The sequence below is a fragment of the Peromyscus leucopus genome, chromosome 14 (genome assembly GCF_004664715.2).
Source record: "Peromyscus leucopus breed LL Stock chromosome 14, UCI_PerLeu_2.1, whole genome shotgun sequence".
NCBI lineage: Eukaryota > Metazoa > Chordata > Mammalia > Rodentia > Cricetidae > Peromyscus > Peromyscus leucopus.
In genome coordinates, this window is record NC_051075.1 from 68,619,325 (window position 1) to 68,646,262 (window position 26,938).

Below are 26,938 nucleotides of genomic sequence, written 5' to 3' on the forward strand. Positions count from 1 at the left end.
ATCACATTTTCCATTAGAGCAGAGGTTGGTTTAAATGCATAGGGACTATCATATTCCCAGATGCCCTCACACATCAGCTCTTTTGTGCCTCCCTGCAAAGGAGAGCAGTGCCAAGACCAGGCAGTTTATCATGCCTCAAGGACACTTCATACAGGGCACAGAGTAAACCCAAATTCAGCCTCAATCAAGAGACCTGGAAGGAAAGGATTTGGATTTTTGCTCTGTTCCATTTCATTTTTCCCCCCATAATGTTGTTTGAAACTAACTTTGAGGCAACTTGTCTAAATGTAAATCCAGAGAATAGGAAAAAATAGTCCTAGCCAATGCCAACTACAAGGGATAAAACTGCCAGTCAATGATGATTGACACCTCTGGAGTAAAAAGGAAGAACACAGCTGTGGGGTGGGCCGTGGAGTGGCAGGGTAGCAGTGCTAGGCTGAGATGATGCTGAACATTCCTGATCTACCTTTGAGATTTAGAACATTTCTGTACCTAAGCAAAAGTATTCCCTTGCCTTAGTACTATTTCTAACCAGGGTAGAATAACTCTCATTTCTACTACTTCCTGGCTTAGCTGTAAACTTCCCAAAGGCAGGAAGATCTCATCAAACTTAGGCCCAAGCCCTTAAAATGTAATTTCAAAAAAAATATATTAAATGCTAGTGATGGTGAAAACATACTTTAATCGATGGTAACACGTGTAAAATAATTTAATAGCTTTCTATACATACCCAAAGAAAAGCTTCCTTGGACCTCCCTAGTACACCCACATTGTACTGTATCCTTGACACCCATCAACTCCCCCTGAGTTCCTAGGAGCCACAGGGAGCTCTTACCTAGGCACTGGCCTTCCAGAAGCCAGTAACCATCGGTGCAGGAACAGGTGTACCCTCCTTCCGTGTTGATACAGATCTGGGTAGGGTTGCACTGGTGTGAGTCTGTTGCACACTCGTCCACATCTGTAACACAAAAAATTATTCCAGACAGTGTCACACACATCTAAGAACCCTGTATCCACCTGCTGCTGGGCTGGGAGATTGTTGATAATATCACTGGGTTATACCAAGAGACAGAATCACCTCCCTGATAGGTACTTTTGAGACACACTGACCTTGAATTAGAATGGGCAGAGCTGGCCTTGCTCAAAGAAATACACAAAGGGGAGGAAACATGGCCATATGTACTCTTCACCAGTCATTGCCAACCTTTTCTTAATGTATGCTATGCCAACAATGACTCATCTGTGTCGATCCTGCCCTCTTCTGCCTACCCCTTCCTGTAGTCATGACTGCAGCAGGATTTGCTCATTGACATATTCCCTCTACATCTGCCGAATGAACCATCAGGCAGTCAGAAGTATTGTTAAAAGTTGCAATTCACTGTGTGGTGTGCCCGACCCCACACTTACCCTCATGGGACTCCATGATCCCAATTTACAGCTGGGCAAACAGAGGTGAGGGATCAGTAAGCACCAAGTCACAAGCTTAGGCCACACCCCCTCCTGCCTGACTCAAGTCTTCTCTGTGAGGAGGTGACAGAGGACGCAGCTGGAACCAGGTAGATGCAGGAGGGGCTGGCCAAGAAGACTGAGTGTTCAGTATCTTTTCCATGTCCCACTTCACATATCTGCCTGTTGACGCTACAGACTGTAGACTTTCTCCCCATTCACTCAAATGGCATCTTTGGGCCAAGGACACAGCTCTGTGTTAGTGTATCTGCCTGGTATGCCTAAGGTCCTGGGTTCAATAACAGCTAAACATATTTGCATGTGTGTAGTGGAGGTCAGGGGCTCCAGGACCCAGAAGTGTCAGCTCTTTGAGACAAGCCTTTGCATGGCACTGGGTTTGGCATGCTTTGTGCTTAGGAAGCCAGCACAGCTGAGTGTGACATTCAGCCACGTAAGCAGTGGTATCTTTGGGTTAAATGATACAGCCATGATACTTCCACAACCCACTATCCACAACAACTGAACACTAAGAAAATTGATGAATCCCTGCCAGACTCCAAAGTGACAAGGTGTCTGGGTTCCTCTGGGGAGCCAACCTTCACTGCTCTAAGCATGGATATCCTCCAAGAGTCTGGGTCTAAGGTAGTGGCACCTCCATTCCACCCTGACACTGTGACAACATGCAAAGCTCCAGCCCAGTTTTCTGCTGCAAACTCCTGCCCCTGCCCTTTGCCTCCCTTCCACCCAAGCTCTGCCCATACAGCCCAGTCTCCCAGGGGAGTCAGGGAATAATGCTTGGCCAGTGTCCACTCTTGTCCCAATCCCCATCCAAGCTTATGACAATAAATAATTCCACCATTGGCCAGGACATATTTACATTTCCCCAGCAGGAACTGATGATGAATGGTGATTATACCCTGTGAACAACTCTGCCTTTGGAGTCTCAGCTCTTGTCCTGATGTGAGGCGAATGGGGAAGTGAGAGTGATCGAAAGGAAGGAAGGAGCTGAGGTGACAAGTCCCCAAGCCTCTGCCTTTGTGTGACATGCAACATAAACAACAATCCAACAGAACCCAAGCACAGGAGACTGATCGCAGAAGGACGTGGGGGACCTCAAAACGGGCCTACTGTCCATGTCCAAACAAATGTGAACATGCTTTTCAATGTTCTGCTGCTTTACCAAACTAAAGACTTTACTCTGTGATACCCTGATTCTGTGTATGTATCTATAACTGGAAATTTAGGGCCAGCAAGATGGTTCAGTGAGTAAAAAAGTGCCTGCCACCAAGCTTGACAACTTGAGTTCAATTTCTGGAACCCAAATGGTGGATGGACAAGACTGACTCACACAGTTTGTCCTCTGAGCTCTGCATGCATGCCCTGGCATGACCACCTACCTACACATGCACTACATAAACGGATAAAGTGAATTTTTAAATTTCATTTTCACTTAATTTAATTAGCTTTCGCTATATTTTTTATACAGAATTGTCAATATAAAGTCTGTTTTGAGAACCTAGTGAATTAGTAGGTCCCTAGACTAAGAGTGCCCTTAAGCCCCAGCCAGGCTTCCTCAGCCAGTTAACTACCGGATGGGATTTGGGGATGTGAGATTTAAAAGCAGCCACCACCCTGCACACCACTGTCAGCTTACCCACCTGCCAGAGGAGCCCAAACTGGAAGTGTGTGCTCTGTGTTTCCACAAGGGGGTGAATGAGGCCTTGCAGATTCCAGCTCACAACTGAATTGCTTACATTAAATACATCTGACTTAAATAACAGAAGGAAAAAATACATAGAATGGCTCCAAGGACATTCTTTGGCAGGGCGTCCTTTTCTGCATCAGTGGAAAAGCATAAGTTACGGCAACCTGAGCAGGTGTCATTATCCTTGTGTGCAATCATGTCTATTTCCTTTCCTGTGTGATAGTTAGGAATGGTCTCCTTAAAGAAAAAAAAAAATGCCGAGTGAGTACAGTCACTTTATTCATTCTTTATGCTCTATGGGCCCTGTGTGTGTGTGTGTGTGTGTGTGTGTGTGTGTGTGTGAGAGAGAGAGAGAGAGAGAGAGAGAGAGAGAGAGAGAGAGAGAGAGAGAGAGAGAGAGAGAGGAGGGAAGGAGGGGAGGAGGAAGGGGAGGAGGGAGGGGAGGAGGAAGGGAGGGAGAGAGCCATTTGGGGAGCTGACGTCAAGCATAGCCCTCTGTCACACGACTAAGCATCATCTGCTGGCTCCCTGCTTCCTCCCAGAAGCTGCAGCCAGTCAGCTGCCCAGCACCTGGAGGAGTCTACCACAGCAATTGTGGCTGGTTCCTCCCCAGCTGGGACAAAGTCTAACTGCTTTCCAGGTGACCAGCCCCTTAGCAATTGGAGGAAAGCTCTTGTGACATTTTCTGGAACCTGGAAAAGCCCAGTGTTGCTCCTGCCCAGAAAGAAATCCTCATCTGCATCGAGCTCCACAGCTTTGTTGTCCCATGAGGCATTGGCTAGGCTGTCACTGCGTCTTCATGAGTCCCCCAGGGAGTAGTCTTTAGTTGCAGACAACTGTTCATTCAGAAAAGGCATCAAACCAGTCAATTCTGTGTTTTGATGCCTTTTGAGGAACCCACAGGCAGAGCGGGTTCCTGGGCCCAGGACAATGTCTACATGAGGTATGCTACTCGCTACATCCCATCTTCTCAGCCAGAGGATGAGCTGACATGGGCAGGTGGGCCACGGCAGAATGAAGGAAGGAAGACTCTCTGAGTCTAGTCAAGGTCTCACAGAGGCACCAAATGAAGGTACTGGCTTCTCCCATCACTACACAACTGTCAACCTTCCTGGAGACAACAAAATATTCTCTCAAGAGGCATTATGAGAAGGGGCTGCCTCCTACAAACTACGACAGGCACTAGGCCCTGGAGCAAAGGTGAGCAGTGGAGGCCACCCTACTCTTCAAGTTCTCTGAAGACTTTGTGGGTATCCTACTGCAGTTCTGTGTCCAGTTGATGTCCCTTCTCACAAAGCACCACACAACACTTTTTTTCCTGTCTAAAATGATTTCAAGAGCAACCTTTGTATTGATTCTCAGTTAATTAGCTAATAATTCCTATACATAAGCACAACAGACAATGTGCCGTCATAGACACATTGCAGCACAAATAGCATGCAAATGTATGCCTGCTGTTGCCGTATGGAGTGTTCCTATAGACACACACATCTACATTTCAACATTTACTCCTTAATGTTAACAGGGAAATATTTAGACTATTTTCATGTCATAAATTCTAACTAAAAGAAAATGTTTTCAGCTTTCAGGGCGGGAAAGCTGACTCAGTGGTTAAGAGTACTTGCTCTCTTTCTAGACCTGAGTTTGGGTCCCAGAACTCTAGCTCTAAGGAATTTGATCCCCTCTTCTGGCCTCTGTGGGCATCCCCACACATGTGGCATATGTGCATAAATAAAAATAAAACTTTTAAAACTTTTACATAGGCTGAATACAGTGGCACATATCTGTAATCTCAGTACCTGGGAGGCCGAGGCAGGAGGATTGCCAAAAGTTCAAAGTCGGCCTGGGCTACAAACTGAGTATTACACTAACCAGCACTACATAGCAAAACACTGTGGGAAAGGAAAATCAAAAGAAACATTGAATTAAAATTTAAAACTATAAATGACAGGACTGGCAAGATGACTCAGTAGGTAAAGGCGTGTGCTCCCAAGCCTGACAGCCTGGGTTTGAGTCCCAGGACCCATGTGGTAGAAGGAGAGTATGGACTCACATAAGATATTCTCGGACCTCCACATAGGCACCATAACACGTGGAGGTGAAAGGACATATACATACATGAAACTCTTAAAAGTTAAAACTATAAAACAGAACAATCATGGCTCCCATGCCACCGGGAGAACATTTTCTGAGCCATTCTCTCGGCACCAAAGTTTAAGATGGGAAATAAAACCACCCATAGACCCCTTCAGAAAAGGCTAGCATGGGAAAGAATAGGAACTTGAGGAGCTAGCATTGATGAAGGTGGATTAGGGTTCCTGCACTGATAACTGAGGAGTGCAGATATAACCAACACCTAATAGCTGCTGAGGCAGCTGCCTCAAAGGCTGCTGGGAGATTATTAAATGACCAAGCATACCCACCCCATCATCACTGCCTGCCACAGAGTGGGTGCTCTGACTTTACAGTTCATTTCTCAGTGACAAGCTGTCCCTACCAACCATGGAAGATGGGGAAGTCCGGCTTCTGCCTCCTGCAGAACTTAACAGAGACTCCAAGACCTTAGCACTGAGACTCAGTGAGCTGTGTGGACCTGGCCAGGGTCTCCCTCCCTCCCATCCCACATACTACCCAGTAGGAGATTATGGCAAGAGAGGGAAATGACAGACAGAGACCTTCAACAGCATCTCACTTTCTACCTCCACACTCCGGCATCTGGGGGACCTTTCTAGGATGACAGGCAACTGAGACATGAAGAGACGAGTCTTACAGAATTCCACAGCCATTCTTCAACCCTGCAAGATCTGACTTTTCCCTTTCTGCACCCAAGCTCCAATTCTGTGGCCAAGTGAAGCTGACGTAGGGAGCCTCTGCTGAACGTGCCTGTTCTAGTGTGAGAAAAACCATCAGGCAAAGTAAAACATTCTTGCTGGGCAACAGTGGGAGAAGCTGTCCAAGAGTACTTCAAGTCCACACCTTTCCAAGGGTTCCTTCCGCTCTTCCTTTGTGGACATGGCAGAAATCATTTCTGCGGTAGTGAATTTTTAGCCGGTGAAACAACATGTTTTTCCAGCCCATTTTTTGTTCCTTCCTTGCCCAAGCTAATGGGGTCTGATAAGAAAGAGAATAATACTGCCACATTCCTGCGTCTCCGTGTGAAGGCTATTTCAACCCTGCTGCTGGGCTGGGTCACTGCCATTTTTCAGGCAGCCCAACCCAGCCAAGGCTGGAAGCCACACAGGACCTACTTCCCAAACACCTGCTTAATTAAAGACCTCAGCATTTGAGAACTCACTTGCAAAATTCCTAGCACATCTGCACTCCATGTGCCTGATGGTCTTGCACGATCATTAGGAGTCAAATCCTTCTGTGTTTATGACCCTTTTCTCAATGCTCGATATTAAGCATTGTACCACTAATTAGGCAACAAATATGTAGTCCATTTTCCAAACAACAACAAAAGATTCCTTCCATCTCACATGGAACCAGCTGGAATCTGAGACCCAGACTCTCCCTGGTTGCTTTTCATCTCTCCATAAAGTGAGAGCTTAGAGGAGCATTCTCAGATGGCCTTAGCTCTGATCTAAGTATGTAAGTAATGAGGATCATATTGGCTGGTGGGTAATTATTTTCATCCACAGGATGCATGGGAAACAGCAACTGTCTGGCCTTGCTTTCAAACTGGGCAGTGAATTGGCCAAGTCCATTCAACCCGTGCCAGAGTATGGGTGGCCACAGCAGCAGGGGAGAGACAACACACGGGTCTTTGTGAGCATCATGAGTCAAGATGTTCTCAAAGAGGGCAGGCCTGCTGATTGGCAATCTGGACATGGCTTTGATTGGCAATCTGGACATGGTTTTTAGGGGTTCTAAGGCTTAGGACACTATTGTGACTACAAAGCAAACAGCATAACACTCAAATTAGATTTTCATTTATTAAATTCTTCCCATTTGCCCATCAGCAGAGAAGAGTTTGGGATGTATACCAGGCAGCACTTTCCAAACTTAACTATCTGCAAAAACCATTGACTATATAAGAATGTCTGGGGCTATATTATTCTGAAGTGATCTAAGTGAATGTGGGGTGGAGGAATCGGTACAGGAGCAATGCTTTTCAGCTTTCATGTCTATACAAATCAGTGTGGATCTTTTTAAAAGGGAATGGAATCTCAGATTCTGCACACATAACAGCTCCCAGATGACATCACTGCTTCTGGCCCAGGGACTTCACTTTGCATAAGAAGGTGCTAGACTCCTCTGAGTGATTCTGAGTTCTGTACCCAGGCAATAAAGCCTGCTGGCTACAACAGCACACTCAGTCCTCTGTACCCCTGGGTTCTGCAGCCATACACTCTACCAGCTGCTGCTTTAGGACATAAGGACATTGGAAGTGCACCAATTTTATTGCCCACCTACCCCACCCCACACTTTAACAGAGTTTTACTATATTGCCATGGCTGGCCTCAGAGGCTCAATTCTTCTGCTCTTTCCACATGCTAGGGTGACATCCAGCCACCAATCAGCTTTTTGTCTTATCATCATTTTCCACCCAAACAACACAATATAGTCTCTACTCAAATAGCAATTTGTTGTATTGGGTATCATAAGCAGTCTAAAGATGGTTTAGGGTTTTTGGTGGATGAGCAGATTATATGAAAATATTAGGCAACTTTGTAACAAGAGACATGAGTATCTGTGGATTCTGATATCCGAAGAGCTCTTGTAACCAACCTTTTCCCCCATAGATGCACTGAAGATTTGGAGTCTTCTTAGAGCCCCTTAGGGCTGGAGAGATGGCTTAAAGGTTAAAAGTGAATATAGTGTTCTCGCAGAGGACCTAAGTATGGGATGCAGGACCCACATCTGGCAACTCACAATCACCTGTAACCCCAGCTCTGTGGGATCCAGTGTCTTCTTCTGGCTATCATGGGCACCGTACTCACTCACATCTTCTGGCTATCATGGGCACAAGTACTCACATGCTCACACATGTACATTTCCACACAACATACACACACACACAGACATAATTAAAAATAAAATAAATCTTTAAAAATAAATAAATAAAATTCCTAGTATAGCCTGACCTACACAGATTACTACTCCAGTACACATCCATCTCCATGATTCAATCTTGACCTATAGTGATGGATGCCTACTGTAGTACTGTGTACCAAGGCTTTGACCTACAGGGTAACGGCCTTGAAAGGCCCTCCCTCCTATTAGTTCACTGGTAGTGTTATGTTTCCCATGAGTAAATCAATTCCCCAAATCTTAACTAAATTCTTAGAAACACTGCCCCCAAGGTGACAACTAAAGCACAGAGATCCAAGTAGGAGAAAGGTCAAGACTTTCCTACAACACATGGCCTTATTTTTCACCAAATCTGCAAGATCACAGCTCATAAATGCATGGATCTTGAATCCTGAAATTTTCCTGGCTCCCCACATGTACTGTTTCCTCATTCTCTCTGAGCCAATTCCTGCACCTCATTTTTCTTTTTTCATTTCATTTTGAGACAGGTTCTCAGTATGTATCCCTGGCTGGCTTGGAACAGAGATCCACCTGCCTCTGCCTCCAGAGTGCTGGGATTAAAATCATACACCACTATGGCCAATGTCCTCCTGTCTTCTTTTTCTCAGTGTTACAGTCTGTGAATTTCTTTTACACACACACACACACACACACACACACACACACACACACACACACTCCTCCCAGTGCTGTTCTTAGTTAATGGCACAACCATTTTTCAGTGTCTGGAGAAAGTCCTCACATGTTGAAGCCCTCAAGGCTCTTTGTCTCCTTGTAAGTCCCAACAGAGAGTTTCACCCTCATGACCTTATCCAAACAACATCACTTCCCAAGATCTCACTTCCTGTTCCATCAACATATTAATTAGGCAGGGCATGGACTTTCATAGCAATGCCTGAATATAGCTTCCTCTTTCTTCCTCAGAAGGCTTGATATCCCAGAGAAAGTTTACTCTGAGAAGTGTCAGAGGAAGAAAATGATGAACCACCCTGCCCTGAAAGCAGATGTCAGCAGGACCATTTAGGACACAAGTAGAAATCCAATCTATTTTTCCATCCAAAACAAAACCCTCATGAGGCCTGGTACTTGTGTGAGAATACGCAGGTGTGCAAATCCACCCCAAGGAATTAATCAGTCCAGCAGCAGCAACAAACATTCCCTTCTGGGCCACCCTCAGAGCTCCACTGGTAAGGAAATCTGCAGGTGTGCCCTTCCCATCCCTGAGGTGAGAAGGCCCTGGATCAAACTCTGAGTCTCTTGCCAATTTACCAGGACAAGCCTGTACATATCGCTGACCTTCTGTATCTCAGCATCCTATCTCTGGTCAGAGTTACCTCACCTGCCCTCTTAGAGCTTGTACAAGTACAGAAGACAGGCATAGCTCATAAACAAGTATGTAAGTGGGACTGGGGCATGGCTCAAATGGTAAAGTGCTTGCCTTGGAAACACAAGGACCTGAGTTCGATCCCGAGAACCTACATAAAAGTGTTGGTCATGGGGCACAGGCTTGAATCCCAGTGCTGGGGAGACAGACGGGTTGGAGGATCCCTAATTGGTCAGCTACAAGTCAATGAGAGAGCCTGTCTCAAAGAAAAGGAACATGGCACTAAAAATGACACCCAAGATAATCCTCCAGCCTTCATACACATACATTCACATGTGCGTGGCACAAACATCGAAATGCACATACAAAATCCACAATTGTTTTAATTAAAAAGAAATGTGTGAGCAGAACATGTGACGTGTAGTGTCTTAACTCTGGGAGATGGGGACAGATATGGATGCTGAGGGATGGAGGAGAATCTTACCTACATCCATTCCTGTAAGCCCATTTCCTAGGGCAAGGCGGGGTTGAGGAAGTGACAGACAGCTCTTTTGATATAACACACTTCAAGAAGTAAGCCAGTCAGTGGAGAGTTCAGTACTTCATCGGGGACCTGCCCATTCTAACGTTCTCTCCTGCTGCTTCTGCTCTACCCTGGAAGGAGCCAATGAGCTCCCCTTTCTAGTGGATCAGAAAGTAACTTTCAGCCTGGCAGTGGTGGTGCATACCTTTAATCCCAGCACTCGGGAGGCAGAGCCAGATAAATCTCTGTGAGTTCGAGTCCAGCCTGGTCTACAAAGTGAGATCCAGGACAAGCTCCAAAGCTATACTGAGAAACCCTGTCTCAAACACACACACACACACACACACACACACACACACACACACACACACACAAAAAAAAAAAAAAAAAAACAAATAAATAAATATAAAAATTTTAAAAAAGAAAGTAACTTTCCTATCACCAAGAGGGGTAAAACCTTAGTGGATGGGAGGAAGAGGTGAGGATGCGCAGGAATCACAGAAGCAGACTGAGGGTGCCATAGACAGCCAGAGTCTTGGGAGACACTGGCTTTTGGTGAGGAATGGCCATGAGCCCTAACCTAGAAGCAAGAGCTACCCACTCAGCCCAGGGGTGAAGCCTCGCCCTGCTTCTCACCACCCTTTGCGTTTAATACGAACTGCATTATATCACTGAAAAGTAAAATAAATGCTGGAACTGAGTAAACACTTTTCAGGATTGAGTATTTACCTGGCCTATGGAATGGGTGCCGCCCTTCATACCCACCCTCTGAGGTCAGCAGCAGCCTGGGTTTCTCTAGTAAGGACACAGGACATCGAAGGAGCTGCACAGGGCAGTCAACCAGCTGGCCATCCAGCTCCCCTCACCAGCCCTCCCCCCTGCCACTAAGGGCATGGTTCCCGGAGCCCAACATCCACTGTGCATCTGTGCCACGTGCATATGCCATGAGTCAACACTGTCCTAGGTTCTAGGGATTCAAAGACAAAGGACACATGGGCGTATCTTTGAGAACACACAGGGTCAGACAATCCCCATTTAGATAACAAAGGGAGTGGGGGGGGTGTAGGGCATCCCCAGCAGGGACAGGTTTGTATGTGGACATGTGAGGGAAACCAGGAGGCTGCAATGACAGAGGCTGCAGGCATCGCTTAGGAACCATTCTCCCAGCTGGGAGGAAACAGTGTCCAATCCCGAGCTTCTCCCCCTCACCTGCAGGTTGGGAACCTCTGGGAGGCTCTGGATTAGAACGCGTGACAGAGGCCTATCCTGGCCAATTAAGTGGGAACCCCAGCAAGATTCAACACGTAGCCCCATGAAGAGCTGCTGACCTTGCCAATGGTATGTGTATGAGTCTCCTTGCAGTTTTGTTCTTTTTCTGAATAGAGCTCCTATCTCAGGACATCTGGAGAGAGTTCCAGTGGCCAGTATTCTGAACTGACACCCTAAGTGATATTGATGAAAGTGTTCGTGTGTTTAGAAATGTGGATCTTGTGTCACCAATAGACCAGTTTTAACATTGCCTTTGGAGGCTGCCCCCATGCCAAGAACAGGACTGGGCACAGAATGTTCATTTCATAGCTAATTGCTTCATATCCACTAAGATGGCTACCACAATAAACAAACAAACAAACAAACAAATAAATAAATAAATAAATAGGTGGGTTCTCTCCTGCAGAACAGGAGTTCCTGAGTCAAAGACCAGGGCTTTTCTGCATCTCAGTACAGTGCCTGACACATACAGTTGCTGACAACCCGTGACAGGACATAACCATCTCCATAACAATGAACAGTCACGTTTGTAAAGGACTTGCACATGCTGAGTTCTTCACCAACAACATGTCACCACATCTTTTCAACTGCTCTCTGAGGTTCTGCTGTGCTAGCTCAGTGTAACAAATGAGTAAAGGCACATGCCCCAGCCAGCAGAGCAAATTATCAGTGGAGCAAGGATTGGGTACTGTCACCCACACTCACTCATCTTCAGGATGATAAACCCTCATGGGACATAAGTAGGCTGAGTCTCCTTGTCTTAGGGCATTGGGGGGGGGGGCAGGGGTTACTAGAGCTACACCATAGTTACATGTGACGACCTGGGGGAATCCTGAGGACATTCTATTAAGAAAAATAGGCCAATTGCAAAGGACAACTACTAGCTGACTCTTCTGTGACATGCTCACCAGGAGTCAAATAGAGACAGAGAGTAGAATGATGGTTTCCAGGGGAAGAGACCGTCGCTCAATAGGTGCAGAGTTTTCAAGTTGAAAGATGAAGTTCTGAGATCTGAGGTCTGTTTCACAACATGGCTGAGCTATAACCCTGAAGACGGACAAGGCAGCACATTTTGTATTGTATGTGTTTTACTGAAATACAAACATTGATGGCTGATAATTAAAGCCTATTTCTTCACTGGGCTTCATTCCAAATTTTACAAACTGTTCCTAATCAGAGAGATAAACAAGTGACCTGTGATCTGCAGCTAAATCCCAGAAGGAAGACCACAGCGACCATGCTGTGCCCTGAGGATCCCAGCTCTGTGCTCAAACAGACCCCATCTTTCTGCAACTTAGTGTTACTGCATGGGACCTGAGAACCAGGGGGGAAGTGGCTGGAGAGGAAAACCATGAAGGCAGAGGGGCAACAGGAAGAAAGTAGGTGCAAAGAACTCTGAATTATAATGGAGTGTTGGGGTGAACCCAGCCTCTTAATATCTAGGTTCAAAGGGCAACAGTAGTCACAGGGGAGCTAGGCCGGACCTGGTTCAAATCCCCTGCCCCCACTTTTTAGAGACATGATGTAAAAACAGATTCTGAGAGATTCTTTTTATAAGCCCCTAAAACACAGATTTTCTCAAGTATAACAAGAATTAGTGACCATAGTAACTGGGTAGGACCAAGTAAGTATAATCCAAGTCCTTACCACAGTGCCAGTCGGGGAACTGGTCTTCCCAGTCAGGGACTGGTCTTTAGATAAGAAGACTGTGGAGTTTCACTAGCGGAGGAGGGGGGAGAGGAGGAGGAACGGCAGGAGGCTCTATCTTCTAAATGGAAGAGAGAAAGGGCTTGAAAGTCAGGCTCGAATCCCCCAAACTGGCTCCACAGTGGCCTTCAGGGAAGTCTTCCTACACACCCACCTCCTCTGAGAAAACAGGTCTCCTGACTCTTGTGTCCTAAGCGGCAGACAAATCGGATCTTCTGAGGGCCAGGTGCCTACCCAAGCTGAGACAGGCAGAGGAGGCCCCCTGGAGGACACAAGAAGAAGGGACACCAACACTGAGGGAGAAGTCCATGGCTTGCCTCAGCACACAAAGCAGGTATTACACACCTGCCAGAGAGGGCAAAAGTTAAAACAAGAGGTAGCCTGATGGGGGAGATCCACCTGATGTCACTTTAGAAAGAGATCATAGTGTGGTGTCCTCTGCTTTTTGGTTGGCCTGGCATACCTCCATCACAAATACTGCTTCTACAAACATTGCAATTATGGTTATATAATGTACATAAAGAGGGTTAAATTATGTGAGCATATTACAATATAGGAAGTTTGTTGCAATATAGAAACATGTGGTGTATGAACACCATATAAACACTGCCATGTTTCCTAGGATTTGCTCTGAAATCAGAATGTTCTGGTATTTCCCTGTGGACCCCTCTCTGGACCCGTTTGACAGGCTTATCAAAAGGGGCTGCTGAAAAGACAGAGCAGTGGTGATTTATTTTCTTTTTTTTTTTTTTTTTTTTTTTTTTTTTTTTTTTTTTTTTTTTTTTTTTTTTTTTTTTTGAGACAGGGTTTCTCTGTGTAGCTTTGCGCCTTTCCTGAACTCACTTGTAGCCAGCTGCCTCGAACTCACAGAGATCCGCCTGGCTCTGCCTCCTAGTGCTGGGATTAAAGGCGTGCGCCACCACCGCCCGGCTATTCTTCCCACTTTAATACGCCAGAGTGGTTATTGACTCAAAAGGGGAAGTGTGCTGGTCAGAGCCAAGGCTTCACGTTCTTCCTTACTTCATCAGCCAACTGTAGTGACTAGTGCTGACCAGATCACAAGTTTTTATTCTTTTGTCTACTGCTCTTCATGAGCAGAACTAAGTCTGGTTTTTATTCACTTACATCCTTTTAGGCAAGTCTCTGACATTACCACATTGTTATAAATGATAAAAGAAGCCAGAGATGGTTAGCAGATAACTCAAGAATTTAACTGGTCCACTACTAACTAGGTTGATGTCAATCTCCTATGTTCTTTTTTTTTAATAAAAGCATCATGCTTAAGTTTGGGGGATTCAATAAGGTAAGAAATTCCCTTGATGGGCTGGGTAGATGGTTCAGTTGATAAAATGCCTGTTATGTAAACATGAGATCCCAAGTTTAGATCCCACGCATCCATGTAAAAGGTAATCATAGTTATATGTGTCTGTAACCCCAACACAGGGCAGGCAGAGACAAGAGGATCCCCAGGGCTTACTGACCAGGCAGTCTGGCCCAATCAACTCCAGGTCTAATGAGAGACCCTGTCTCAAAAAATAAGGTAGAGAGCAACTGAGAGAGGCATCTGATGTCTGACTTTGGCTTCTTCATCACATGCAATCATGCATAGTCATATATATATATATATATATATATATATATATATATATATATACACATATATATACACATACATGTAAAGATATACATATAACACACACACAAAGAGGAAAAGAGAGAGATTCACTGGAAGACATGCCATCTTTAATGAATTAATAGAATTATTGCCATTCTGGAAAAATTGCCTCTCTGCAGGTCATACATTAATTACTTATGTGGGAAGATCACTATCTACATCTGTGAAGTTTAAGACTGTGGTAGAGTCTCAGGTCTCCAATTTTGCAAGCAGAAAACCCTCCGTGTCTGCCAGAGGACAGTTCTTCAAATCATCACATGTTGGAATGTGTAGGATATTCCATGATTCAATTTGGCTGACAGAATTAGATGGTCTGACTTCAAGAGAAGACAACTCCTGGGATAAATGGTCAACAGACAGCCATTCATTCATCATTCACTATCTCTGCAATATCAACCAAGCAAATTCTGTGTTCTATGGCACTGGGCACCATAAACACTAAAGTAACAAACATATTCCAAATGAACTTCACAGAACCAATATCAGGCAGACCATGCTTCCTGATGAGAATGCAATTAAATGGAAGTCGACATGAAAAGATAAATCCCAACCTCTGTGTCATTTGACAAACTCACCACTACATACATCACAGACTCTCAGATATAATCACAATAAAAACAAGAATATTCTTCAATTTTAATGGAATGAAAATGCTGTGTGCTCTATGACAAATGTCATTTCGGTCAACAACAAACCACCATACTATGGTGGGCCCAAAAGATTGAAACGGAGCTTAAAAAAAAATTCTATCACCTTGCACTTTTTTTTAAATTCTTTAATCATTTATTTGCAATTAAACACAGCTTTCCCTCAGACTATGAACAGAGCACACTCTGTAGTGATGACACCAACTCAATACCATCCCACTCCAGACTCTGCAGGATCCAGTGAGGACCAGAGTTCCTCAGGTTCCACTTCACCACCCCCTGTCTTTATAATACCTTTCTAGTTTTAGATCTACAGATGCTTACAGCTTCTCACAACCCCCTCTCATGGAGAGGATATAAAGTAATGCTTATACATTACAGTAGCCTGGGAACAAGGCTATACCATGTAGTCCAGATGTGGAAGAGGCCATCTGTGGTGGCTTGGATGAGAAATGGCCCCCATAGGCTCATATATCTGAATACTTGTGTCCCCAGTTATGGAACTGTTTAGGAAGGATTAGAAGATGTGGCCTTGTTGAAGGATGTGTGTAGCTAGAGTTTTCCTGCCTGGGCCATGGTCTGGACAAATCTCTCTCACCCGCCAGTCCTGCAGCCGTTCAGACCCAACCAAGTAAACACACAGAGACTTATATTGCTTACAAACTGTATGGCCATAGCAGGCTTCTTGCTATCTAATTATTTTATCTTAAATTAACCCATGTCTATTAGTCTATAAGTTGCCACGTGGCTCGTGGCCTTCCGGTACCTTACATCTTGTTTGTCATGGCGGTGGCTGGCAGCATCTCTCTGCCTCAGCCTTCCAACTCCCAGGATTCTCCTCTCTCCTTGTCCTGCCTATACTCCCTGTCTGGCTACTGGCCAATCAGTGTTTTATTTATTAACCAATCAGAGCGACACATTTAACATACAGAATATCCCACAGCAGAAGTGTGTGGTGATATGTTGTGTCCCCCAATATATTGTGCATCCTAATAAACTTATCTGGGGTCAGAGGACAGAACAGCCACTAGATAGACATAGAGGCCAGAAAATGGTGGCATACACACCTTTAATCCTAGCATTCCAAAGGCAGAGATCTGTCTGGATCTCTGTGAGTTCAAAGCCACACTGGAAACAGCCAGGCTTGGTGACTCATGCCTTTAATCCCAGGAAGTGATGGCAGAAAGCAGAAAGGAATATAAGGCATGAGGACCAGGAACTAGAGCCTGGTTAAGCTTTTAGGCTTTTTAGCAGCAAGTCAGCTGAGATTCATTCTGGATGAGGACTCAGAGACTTCCAGTCTGAGGAAACAGGATCAGCTGAGGAATTGGCAAGGTGAGGTGGCTATGGCTTGTTCTGTCTCTCTGATCATTCAGCGTTCACCCCAATACCTGGCTCTGGGTTTGATTTTATTAATAAGACCTTTTAAGATTTGTGCTACAGAGATGTGTCGCTGGAGATGGGTTTTAAGCTTTCAAAAGCCCATACCATCCCCAGTTAGCTTTCTCTGCCTCATGCTTGTGTCCCAAGATTTAAGCTGTTTGTTGCTCCAGTGCCATGCCTGCTTGCCTGCCTGCTGCCATGCTTGCTCCCCACCATGATGGTCTCTAGCCCTCTGAAACTATAAGCCCCAAATAAACTCTTTTTATAACGTGCCTTGGTCATGTCTTATCACAGCAATAGAAAAGTAACTAAGACATTATCCCATCTTGATTTGTGTATGTACACTCTAAAATGTCTACACAAAGACAAAATCCTAAACACATTCTCAGACATAATTGTTAAATAACACATAACTATTTATTCAAACTTGTGGAACAGACAGGGAGTGTGTGTGTGTGTGTGTGTGTGTGTGTGTGTGTGTGTGTGTGTGTTTTGAGTGCTGATATCAAGAAAAATTTTAACATTTAAAATTAATGAGTTATGTATCAAGTCTGAGGAATTATAAAAGGGGAAAAAATCCAACATTTAAAAAGAGGACGATAAAGATCACAACAAAGGGCCAGACAGATGAGTCAACAGTTGAGAATGTGTGCTGCTTTTGCGGAGGCCCTGGGTTCAGTTCCCAGCACCAACAGATGCCTGTGACTCCAGCTCCAGGAGACCAATGATCTCTTCTGTGGGGGCATGTACATACCTATCCAAACACAGACACACACATACTGGTCACGTATGTGCCTATCTAAACATAGACGCACACATACACACAATTTAAAACAATATTTTTGAAAGGTAATAGTAGAAAAAATAAAAAAGAAGGAGAACAAGAACAGAAATGAGATTAGCAAAGCTGAGGGTTGGTTCTTTAAAATTGCCCTATGACTTGTCAATATTTGACCTCATAAAAACAAGTTAGAGGGCTGGAGAGGTGGCTCAGCTGTGAGGAGCATGTGCTGCTCTTGTGGAGGACTGGAGTTTGGTTCATGCTACCAACCGGCAGCTCACAAACACCTGTACCTCCAATTCCAGGTCATCTGATGACTCTGGCCTCAGCAGGCTCACATGCTCATACACATAATTTAAAATAATAAAAATTAACCTTTATGAGAAAACTAAGTTAGCACAAATAGATTAGGAATGAAAATAAAAGAGAAACTATGGATGCAGCAGAGAATAAAAAGATCATTCAGAGAATGTAGGAGAAAGTTCATTCAAATGAATCTAAAAATATAAATGGAGTAATCTTTAGAAAAACATAACTTTGCAAAAGTATTGAGGAAGGAATTAAGAGTCAAATATAGTGATGCCTGTCTGGAATCCCGGCACCCACAATTTGGAGGCAGAGTCCTGCCCATTCGCGAACAGCCTGGATTACATAGTGAGTCTGAGCCAAGTCTACATTACATAGTAAAACCATGCCTGGAAAAAGAAAGTGACTAGAAAGTCCAAATGGTCAAATTGCCCCATAATTGTAAAGAATTTATATTGGCAGCTGAAAACCTTCCCATTCACACACAAAAAAAATACCAGACCTCAATGATCTTACATGCAAATTCTAATGAAGTTTCCATGAAACAGTCCATGAATAGATCAGTTTAACTTTCCAGAGAATAAGAAAGAAAAAACATCTCACTCTATCAAGATGATATGATACCAGAATCAGCCAGAATAATTCAAAACAGGAATGTGAGAGGCCACTTTAATTTGTAGCTATTGCTATCCAAAATCCTAAACAAAATGCTAGCCAAACAAATCAGACAGATATTTTAAACAAATTATGCTATGCTGTGACCAAAGCAGTCATCTCATAAATGAATATGCAAAATGGATAATAAGAAAATCTACCAGGGGCTGGAGAGGTGGCTCAGCAGCTAAGAGCACTCACTGGCTGCTTTTCCAGAGGACCCGGGTTCAATTCCCAGCACCAATATGGCAGCTCACAACTGTCTGTATCTCCATTTCCAGAGGGATTGACACCCTCCTACAGACATACATGCAAGCAGAACACCAATGTATATAAGATAAAAATAAATAAATCTTTGAAAGAAGAAGGGAGAGAGAGAAGAAAACCTACCAGGAACTGGAGAGGTAGCTCGCTCAGTAAAGTCTTTGGTGCCTCATGTTTAGGCCTAAACTTGAAGACCCATGTAAGAGAGCCAGGTGTGGCCATTTATGCCTGCAACCCCAGTGCTGGGTGGCAGACAGCCAGATCATTAGAGCTCACTACCTTGCCAGTCTAGATGGACTGGAAAGCTCTAGATTCAGAGAAAGACTCTGTCTCAAAAAAAATGCTGTGAAGAGTGACTGTGGAAGACAACAGACATCAACCTCTGGAAATCAAAACATATGTATATATATAACATACATAACACTATGCATACAACACACAAGCTACAATGTAAGCAATCACATAAACACATTTTAAAGCATATAATTGTGGTGACATATTGTGTACTCTAATAAACTTTGCCTGAAGATCAGAGAACAGAACAAGTCACTAGATTAAACGTAGAGGACAGGCAGTGGTGGCACACACCTTTTTAATCCCAGAACTTGGGAAACTACAGCCAAACTTGTAGTCAGGTTAGATATATTTACAAGATCAAACAGATATATTTTAGATAGACAGGTCATCTTCAAACACTTCAGAAATCTACAGAATATGTCATTTAAGATGTTTTAATAACGTAAGTTATTTTTATTTTTATGACAATGAGATATGTCTGCTCCTGGCAAAACCAATCTACTTCAGAGAAGATAATGGGCATTGAAAAAAACTCTATATGAAGTTTACTTTCTTTGTGGCAAAAATTAGCCACTAGGCAAGAAAGTACCCTTGCCTCAACTGCTGACAGTATGCTGTCCAAATGGACAAGCAGGACACAAAAGAAAGGACTACCAAACCTTGCTAAGACAAAGTAAGGCCAGCCCTCCAGAAAATCCTGCTTCATAGAAAAGTCTGTCAGACATGATAAGCCTGTAGGCCGAAAAACGGATGCCCCAGTGTTGCAAAGGAACCTTAGGTTACTGTCCAGGCAGCCAGCTGTTTCTGTCATTTCTCACATTTTTTGGAAATCACTTGTTTACACTTCCTGCTTACTCAGTTAATATTATTTCCTTCTTGGTTCTCTGATAGAGTTGAAGATTAGATAGTTATAGTTTTTCTTGTTAACAAATTCAGAAAAGAAACTAAACATGTGTAAAGTGTATAAGTTTGAAAGACATCAAAAGATAGTTTTAGGTCAGTAATACAAGTTAGGATAGAAAGTGAATTAGGTTCAACATTTTGGACTCGCCAAAATAGGATAAATAATGGAATATTTTCTCTAAATCTGTCAAATGTTAATGGAGTAGACATTGTTAATGTAATTCTTGACTGTATATATTGTATACACTTATTGTATATAATTTTTCTTATATTAGTTATAACCTTTTATTATTTTAAACAAAAAAGGGGAAATGTGTGATATATTGTGTACCCTAATAAACTTTGCCTGAAGATCAGATAACCAAACAAGCCACTAGATTAAACATAGAGGCCAGGCAGTGATGGCACATACCTTTAATCTTAGTACTGGATCTCTGTGAGTTCAAAGCCACTCTGGACTACATGAGATTGACTCAGTCTAGGAGAGAAACAGAGCCAGGCAGTGGTAGCACACACCTTTAATCCCAACACTTGAGATCTCATACCTTTGCTTGAGAAGCACACACACCTTTAATCCCAGGAAGTGATGGCTGGGCAGAGAAAGGTTTATAAGGCATGAGGAGACAGAAATTAGAGGCCTTTCAGGCTGAGTTCTAGAGGTAAGAGGTGGCTGTAGCTTTTTCCTTTGTCTCTCTGATCTTTCAGCAATTACACTAATATCTGGTTCCAGGCTTTTTATTATTAAAAAACCAATTAAAATTCATGTTAAAATAATTATCACAGTATTTGCATTAAAAGCATTTGATAAGTTCAACACCTACTCATTATCATCATCATCATCTTATTATTATTATTATTATTATTATTATTATTATTAATGTTATTTGCAATGCTGGGGATAGAACCCAGGGGGTCTTGCCTTTACTAGGCAAGTACTCTATCACTGAGATACATTATGATTTTTGCATGAGTGTATGTGTGTGATATGCATATATGCCTACGTGTATATGGGGGCACATGTGTGTGTGTGTGCGTGTTTGTGTGTGTGTGTGTGTGGTGTGTGTATGTGTGGAGGCCAGAGGTTGGTGTCAGGTGTCTTCCTCAAACACTCTCCCCTTATATATTGAAGCAGTCTCTCACTTGAACCCAGAGCTTGCTGACTCAGCTTAGTGTAGCCAGGCAACTTGCCTAGGGATGCCTGTCTCAGTCTCCTGATTACAGATGGGCTATCATGCCTGCATTTATAGTGCTGCTAGGGACCCAAGCTCCCATCCTCCTGACTGTATGGTAAGTACTGTCCCCCGGAGCCACCTCCCTGGCTCTCATCATGAATTTTTTAAAATTATTTATTTATTTTTATTTTATGTGCATTGGTGTTTTTCATGCATGTCTGTCTGTGTGAGGGTGTCAGATCTTGGAGTTACAGACAGGTATGAGCTGCCATGTGGGTGCTGGGAGTCGAACCTGGGTCCTCTGGAAGAGCAGTCAGTGCTCTTAACTACTGAGCCATCTCTCCAGCCCCTCATCATAAACTTTTTAAACAAGAGAAAGACAGCTCAGTAAGTATTACTCTTCACAACGAAGCAGTTGACGTGACCCTTTTACTACCCAGAGACACACAATGCCCACTGCCACTTTCTACTCTACATTATGCTAAAAATCTCAACCAGGACATAAACCATGAGAAATAAGTGAAAAATCATAAGGATTAGAAGATTAAAAAAAAAAAAAACCCTCCCATTACCCTTGGATAATGTGATTGTCAGAATAACCAAAAGGATCCTACCAAGGACTAGACATGATAAAAGAACATAAGATCAACACTCAGAAATAAGTTGTATTCCTATACATTTGCAACAAAGAGACTATTGTTATTTTTAAGCACCATTTATAAAATAAACTACCAGACTGGCAGAAATCAAGAACTTTGCCAATGTCAAGTGTTGGTGAGCTTTTAGATCAAAACATACTGATTAGCACTGCTGATTAGAGTGTGATCTGATATAGCTGTTTTGGCAAACAGTAAAGCATTATTGTGTGAAGTCCAAAGTACTGTGCATTATAACTTCATAGTATGCTGACCACCTCCCCTGAAAAATGCCTACAGCATCGTTCCTTTCAATAACAAAGAGCTAGAAGCGACTCAAAGAACTTTTGACACAGGAATGTCAATGACTGTGGTGCAGTCTAGCCTCTCAGTGGGAGTGGAAACTGACAACCACAGTCAGCAGCACAGAGGAGAATCTTGGAAGACCTCAGAATGGGCGGCAGGGGGCAGGGGGTGCAGTGGTGGGAAGCACACAGTAGCCTGAGTGCTAACTTCTCATGTGTGCATGCTACACAGCCTTCCAGCTTCTGTGTGAGTTACATATAATTTGTGACTATATCAAATAATCAAATAGGGTCTATCTTTTCCACAGCTCAGCTCAGTTTCCTGGGAGATTGATGAGCAAACATCAGCCATCACAAACTCTGATGAACATTCTATAGGAGCAATTGGTTCAGATGCTCTGCAAGCATTGAGTTCTGCAGATTTTAAACAAGGAATTCCTCTGCCTATGAGGAACTAACCACCCTATGAGGTTGGCGGGGCAGGAATGGTTACCCCTGCTTTACAGAACTGAGACCCAGGAGCTCAAGACTTGCCCAAGGTCACACAGATAGTGGGGAGCAGAGCTGAGTGTCAGACCGGGACAGGCTGTGCCTGACATCTCTCTGTGGTTGCTGCTCCACTTAGCCATTTACAGAGAAGATTCCACTCTCTCTGATACCTCGTTCCCAAGTAGCTGGCCTGATTCTGAGCCGTTTTCAGCAAAACATTATTCAATTGCTGAAGAATTCATTCTTTCAGAGGTCAGTGATACATACTTCTTCAGACAAAAAGCCCTCAGAAGCCATATTTCACTTGTAAGTGACCAGAGATTTTTCTTTTTCCTAGTATAGAAATTATCCTAATAGACATTGCTATAGAATATGTCCAGCTAGAGAAAGCCGAGCATCACACTTAATGAACACCATACAGTACAGCATGATTCACACACATCATCTCCTCTAGTCAGTACAGAAAAACCTACAAGGTGAGTTATATGGCCATTCTAAGACATATAAACAAGACACCAAAGCCATTCCCACGATTTACTAAGACAGAGGATCGGGTGATAAGGAAGAGCACTTGGCTCTTTGTATATGAGTGGATGGAATGAGAATTCATGGCCAGAGGTTACCAGCACATTAAAATGAGGCCAGGGGCTGGAGAAATGGTTCAGTGGGAGAAGACCAAGCATGAAGACTGGAGTCTAGATCCCCAGAGCCCATACAAATGCCAGGTGGGTGTGGCAGCCCGCCCCCATAATCCCAGCACTCCAAGCAGAGATGTAGGATCCTTCAGGGCAAACTGGCTAGCTAGCCTAGCCAAATCGGCAAACTCTGGGTTCACATGAGAGACCCTGCCTTAGTAAATAAGATGGAGACTGACTGAGCAAGATATCCAACATCAATCTCTGGCCTCCACACCCACATGGAGCAGGGCACTGTGTATTGACTCCAAACATGGTAACAGCGTGGAATTTACATAAAGAAGGATTCTTATTCAAGGATTTTTATTTCTGATTATTTCCCATGAACTGAGAGGCACTTGCCTTTAAGGGGCAGTTTGGGTACCCTGTCTTTCTCCCTAAGACAGGTAAGTAGTACAGGTGACTCCAGGCCCCCTCCCTCTTTACTGGTAACCATGTCTCAATGTCGAAGAAGGATGTGTGCATATGACTGAATCAGGCAGTGAATGTATCCCTTCTTATCCTATAGAGGCCCAGGTCCCAGGCCCAGCTCCTGCCTATCTAACATCCAAACTGCTCCCAGGTAGTGACGGCACCCCAGTTTACTCTGAGGACACTTTGCATAATCTTAGACACACATGTGTCCCCAATGGCCTTAGACAAGGCCTTGCTTAGTCACAGCCCCACAGTAGCTGATCACAGCATGAGTTCCAGGACAGCAAGAGACCAAGCTAGCTAGCAGAGCCTGCCAATGTCCTCTTGCTGATGCTCTGGGTATCAGAGGCCATCTCTCCAGGTTAACTCATAAACATGGAAGTTTCCAGACTGCCAGATGCAGCGTTCTTTGAGAATGCAGAAGCATATGAACCTGAGATAAGAAAAGGCCAAGGCCCTTAGATCCAGCCATGTCTAGAATTCATATCCGTAGGCTTTTTCAGTATTAAAACACATGATAGGCAGAGGAGAGGTTGGAGGAGGGGAAACTGTGGTCAAGACAGAAAATAAAATAAAACAAACTATACTAGGCGTGCCATGTTTTACATGAAGTGTTCTTTTGTTGTTTGGGTTTTTAAGCCAGGTGAGTCAGGTTTCTGTCACTGGCAGCATAGAACACAGCCTTCTCTAGCAGGGACCTTCTGAGGTCAGAAATCACTGAGACCTATCCTTTCATCTTCCCCTTAAAGAGCAGCCTGGCTGTAATCCTCTAGAAGGCTTTGTTAGGTTTTTACTGTCCTCATTGAAGCCCCCCCTTTGGAGTTCCCCAGATGATTTATTCTAAAGTTCTAATCTGAGTTTAATTCAATTTCACTCCAGCCTCAAGGAACCAATGAGGTCTAGTGCTGTTTGCTTTGTCCAAACCAAAGCAGGCAGGCATGGTGCCACACACCTTCAGTCCCAGCACTTGGGAGGCAGAGGCAGGTGGATCTCTGTGAATTCAAGGCCAGCCTGGTCTACATAGTGAGTTCCAGGGCAGCTAGGGCTACTTAGAGAGACCCTGACTCAAAAGTCAAAAACAAACAAACAAACAAACAAACCAAAGCATCAGTGGTGTCTGGGTAAACATTTAAAGGTAAATCCTGAGAAACCTGCTGAGTTACCAGAAATCCCTGAAGAACACAACAGTGGGAAGCTCTCCTCTTGCCTTCTGTCACTCAGGGCTCACAGGGAACATCCCAAGAGTGCTAACAGCACACAGTTAGCAGGTATGGATGGCCAAAGGACTCCAGTATCTGAAGTCCCTGGAACCAAAAGGAGAGACACCTTGGGCACCGTGTTGCTGTGTGCCAGGAGAGAAGCTTGGGTCTGAGGGAAGGCTGGGGGTGAGAAAAGATCTTCCGAGTCAAACTCAGGTGAATGTTTTCTTAGTGGCACAGGTGACCTACCTTAGACAGCACCACACTCTTCCTTCTCCATGCTCCATTCTGGAACAAAGTGCTTTTAAGTCATATACTACTTTTTGAAGCCCTCCTGCGAACACCCAGTTGTTTGTGCAGAATCAGGCTTTCTGGGGAGTGTGGCTCTGCCTCCGTGGGAAGGACCCCAAGTGCTGCTGGAACTGCTTTTGCTCTCTCCAGAAGACCCAGACATTCAGCCAAGAACCAAGGGGCCAGAAGGTCACTGGGTTGGGGGAGGAAGGAGGAGTCTTCACAGAGTCGGGCCAGAAGAATGCCGTTATTTAAGAAATGATTGATGACTTTCTTCAAAACTGGCCCAGAGAGCCAGAACTCTGGGGTTTCAAGAATGCTAAACACCCAGTTTGCAGATTCTTTTGTTGACCTGCTATGGTCAAGCCATGAGAGAAGAATGGCAAGAGTTCCTGCTCTTGACAAATTCAGTAGCTCGGTTTTGTCAGCAAGGGCAAAGAATTGAAGCAAAGGTTTGTCGCTGTGGCTTTTGCTAATATCCTCATCTTCCTGTTTATTCAGTACTTATTACTCAACATTCTTGGACCACAGACCCATCCACAGGCCAACAAATATAAATGACCCCCTTCTGTGCTAGACAGGAGGTGAGGGACTCAAGAGATGCAAAGACAACCAAGATGGAGACTTTAGCATGGCCAGTGTGGGTGTGACTGTGGTCTAGAAGAAATGGTGAGAGATGTCCCAGTAAAGGTTCAAGCAAAGTATTTGGGAACTCAGAGGAGGAGGTTCTGAGGGGCTCAGAAGACGGGTAGTAAAGACCAAAGAAGGCCTCCTAGAAGGGATCACATAGGGGATTATTAAAGACAAGAAGAAAAAAATGGCTTCTCAATGGTCTCTGGCCTCAGAAGGGTCCCTGCTAGAGGAAAAGGCCATGTTATCCTCCTCCTCTAATTCCTGTGTTGAAGTCCTGACCTCCAGTGCCTCAGAAAGTGCCTGCGTTTGGAGATGGGATCTTTGAAGACACACTGAAGTAAACAAAGCCCCAACCCACTACGACTGGCGCTCTTCTAGGAAGAGAAAACTGGACAGAGACAAGCACAGAGGGAGAGGAAGAGCAGACATGAGAGAAGATAGCTGACTACAAGTCAGGAGGAGAGACACACACAGAACTACACTCCGTGGCCCTCAGAAGTCCAGCCCCACAGCCACCTTGCCTTGCTCTTCCCCTCCAGAATCATGATGTGATACACCTGGATCATTAAGACACCAAGTCTGTGGCACTCTGTTATGGACACACTTGCAAACAAACATTCTACAAGCTATACACAGAGAGAGAGAGAGACAAACAGAGAGAGACAGAGAGAGAGAGAGAGAGAGAGAGAGAGAGAGAGAGAGAGAGAGAGAGAGAGAGAGGCTGCTCCCAGGCTTCAGGGAGGACGGTCTACCTCACCCTCCCCTCTTCATTTGCTCTCAACAACATTGTTGATGAGACCTTATTAGCTTGCGTGTGGCTAGGCAGTTTGATTTGGAATCCCATATCCTCTGCTTCACGGTCAGAAGGCTGCCCTGGAATGTGACCCTGGCAAGCCTTCCCTGCTCAAGAGAGCCAAGACCAAGTCCACACTGTCTCCTGTGGTCTTGATGACTTTGTTTCCTATTAACTCGTTGGTGACTTGTTCATCTGCAGAGGAACCAGGGTTTCCTACACCACGTTTTTGTATCTTTGGAGGGATAGAATATTAATAGTCAAATTTACTAAATTTACAACTATTTGCTGAGCTTATATAGGGGTAAAATGGAGCTCTATGGCTTACAAAGAGGGTTGTGCTTCATGTGTCCATATAGTGGTTTGGGAAAGAATTCAAAATTTTGTGAATCTA

At 44.2% G+C, this 26,938-nt stretch overlaps 1 protein-coding gene across 2 annotated transcripts in view; it reads right to left on the bottom strand.

Annotated features, from left to right (window-relative positions):
* Fbln5 (fibulin 5) overlaps positions 1 to 26,938 on the bottom strand; it is a 73,051-nt gene that overhangs the window by 22,106 nt on the left and 24,007 nt on the right. For both annotated transcript variants that reach the window (XM_028888269.2, XM_028888268.2), the window contains exon 5: positions 836 to 958. In XM_028888269.2, the coding sequence (XP_028744102.1) occupies positions 836 to 958 (123 nt within the window). The remainder of the gene's footprint in view (positions 1 to 835; positions 959 to 26,938) is intronic.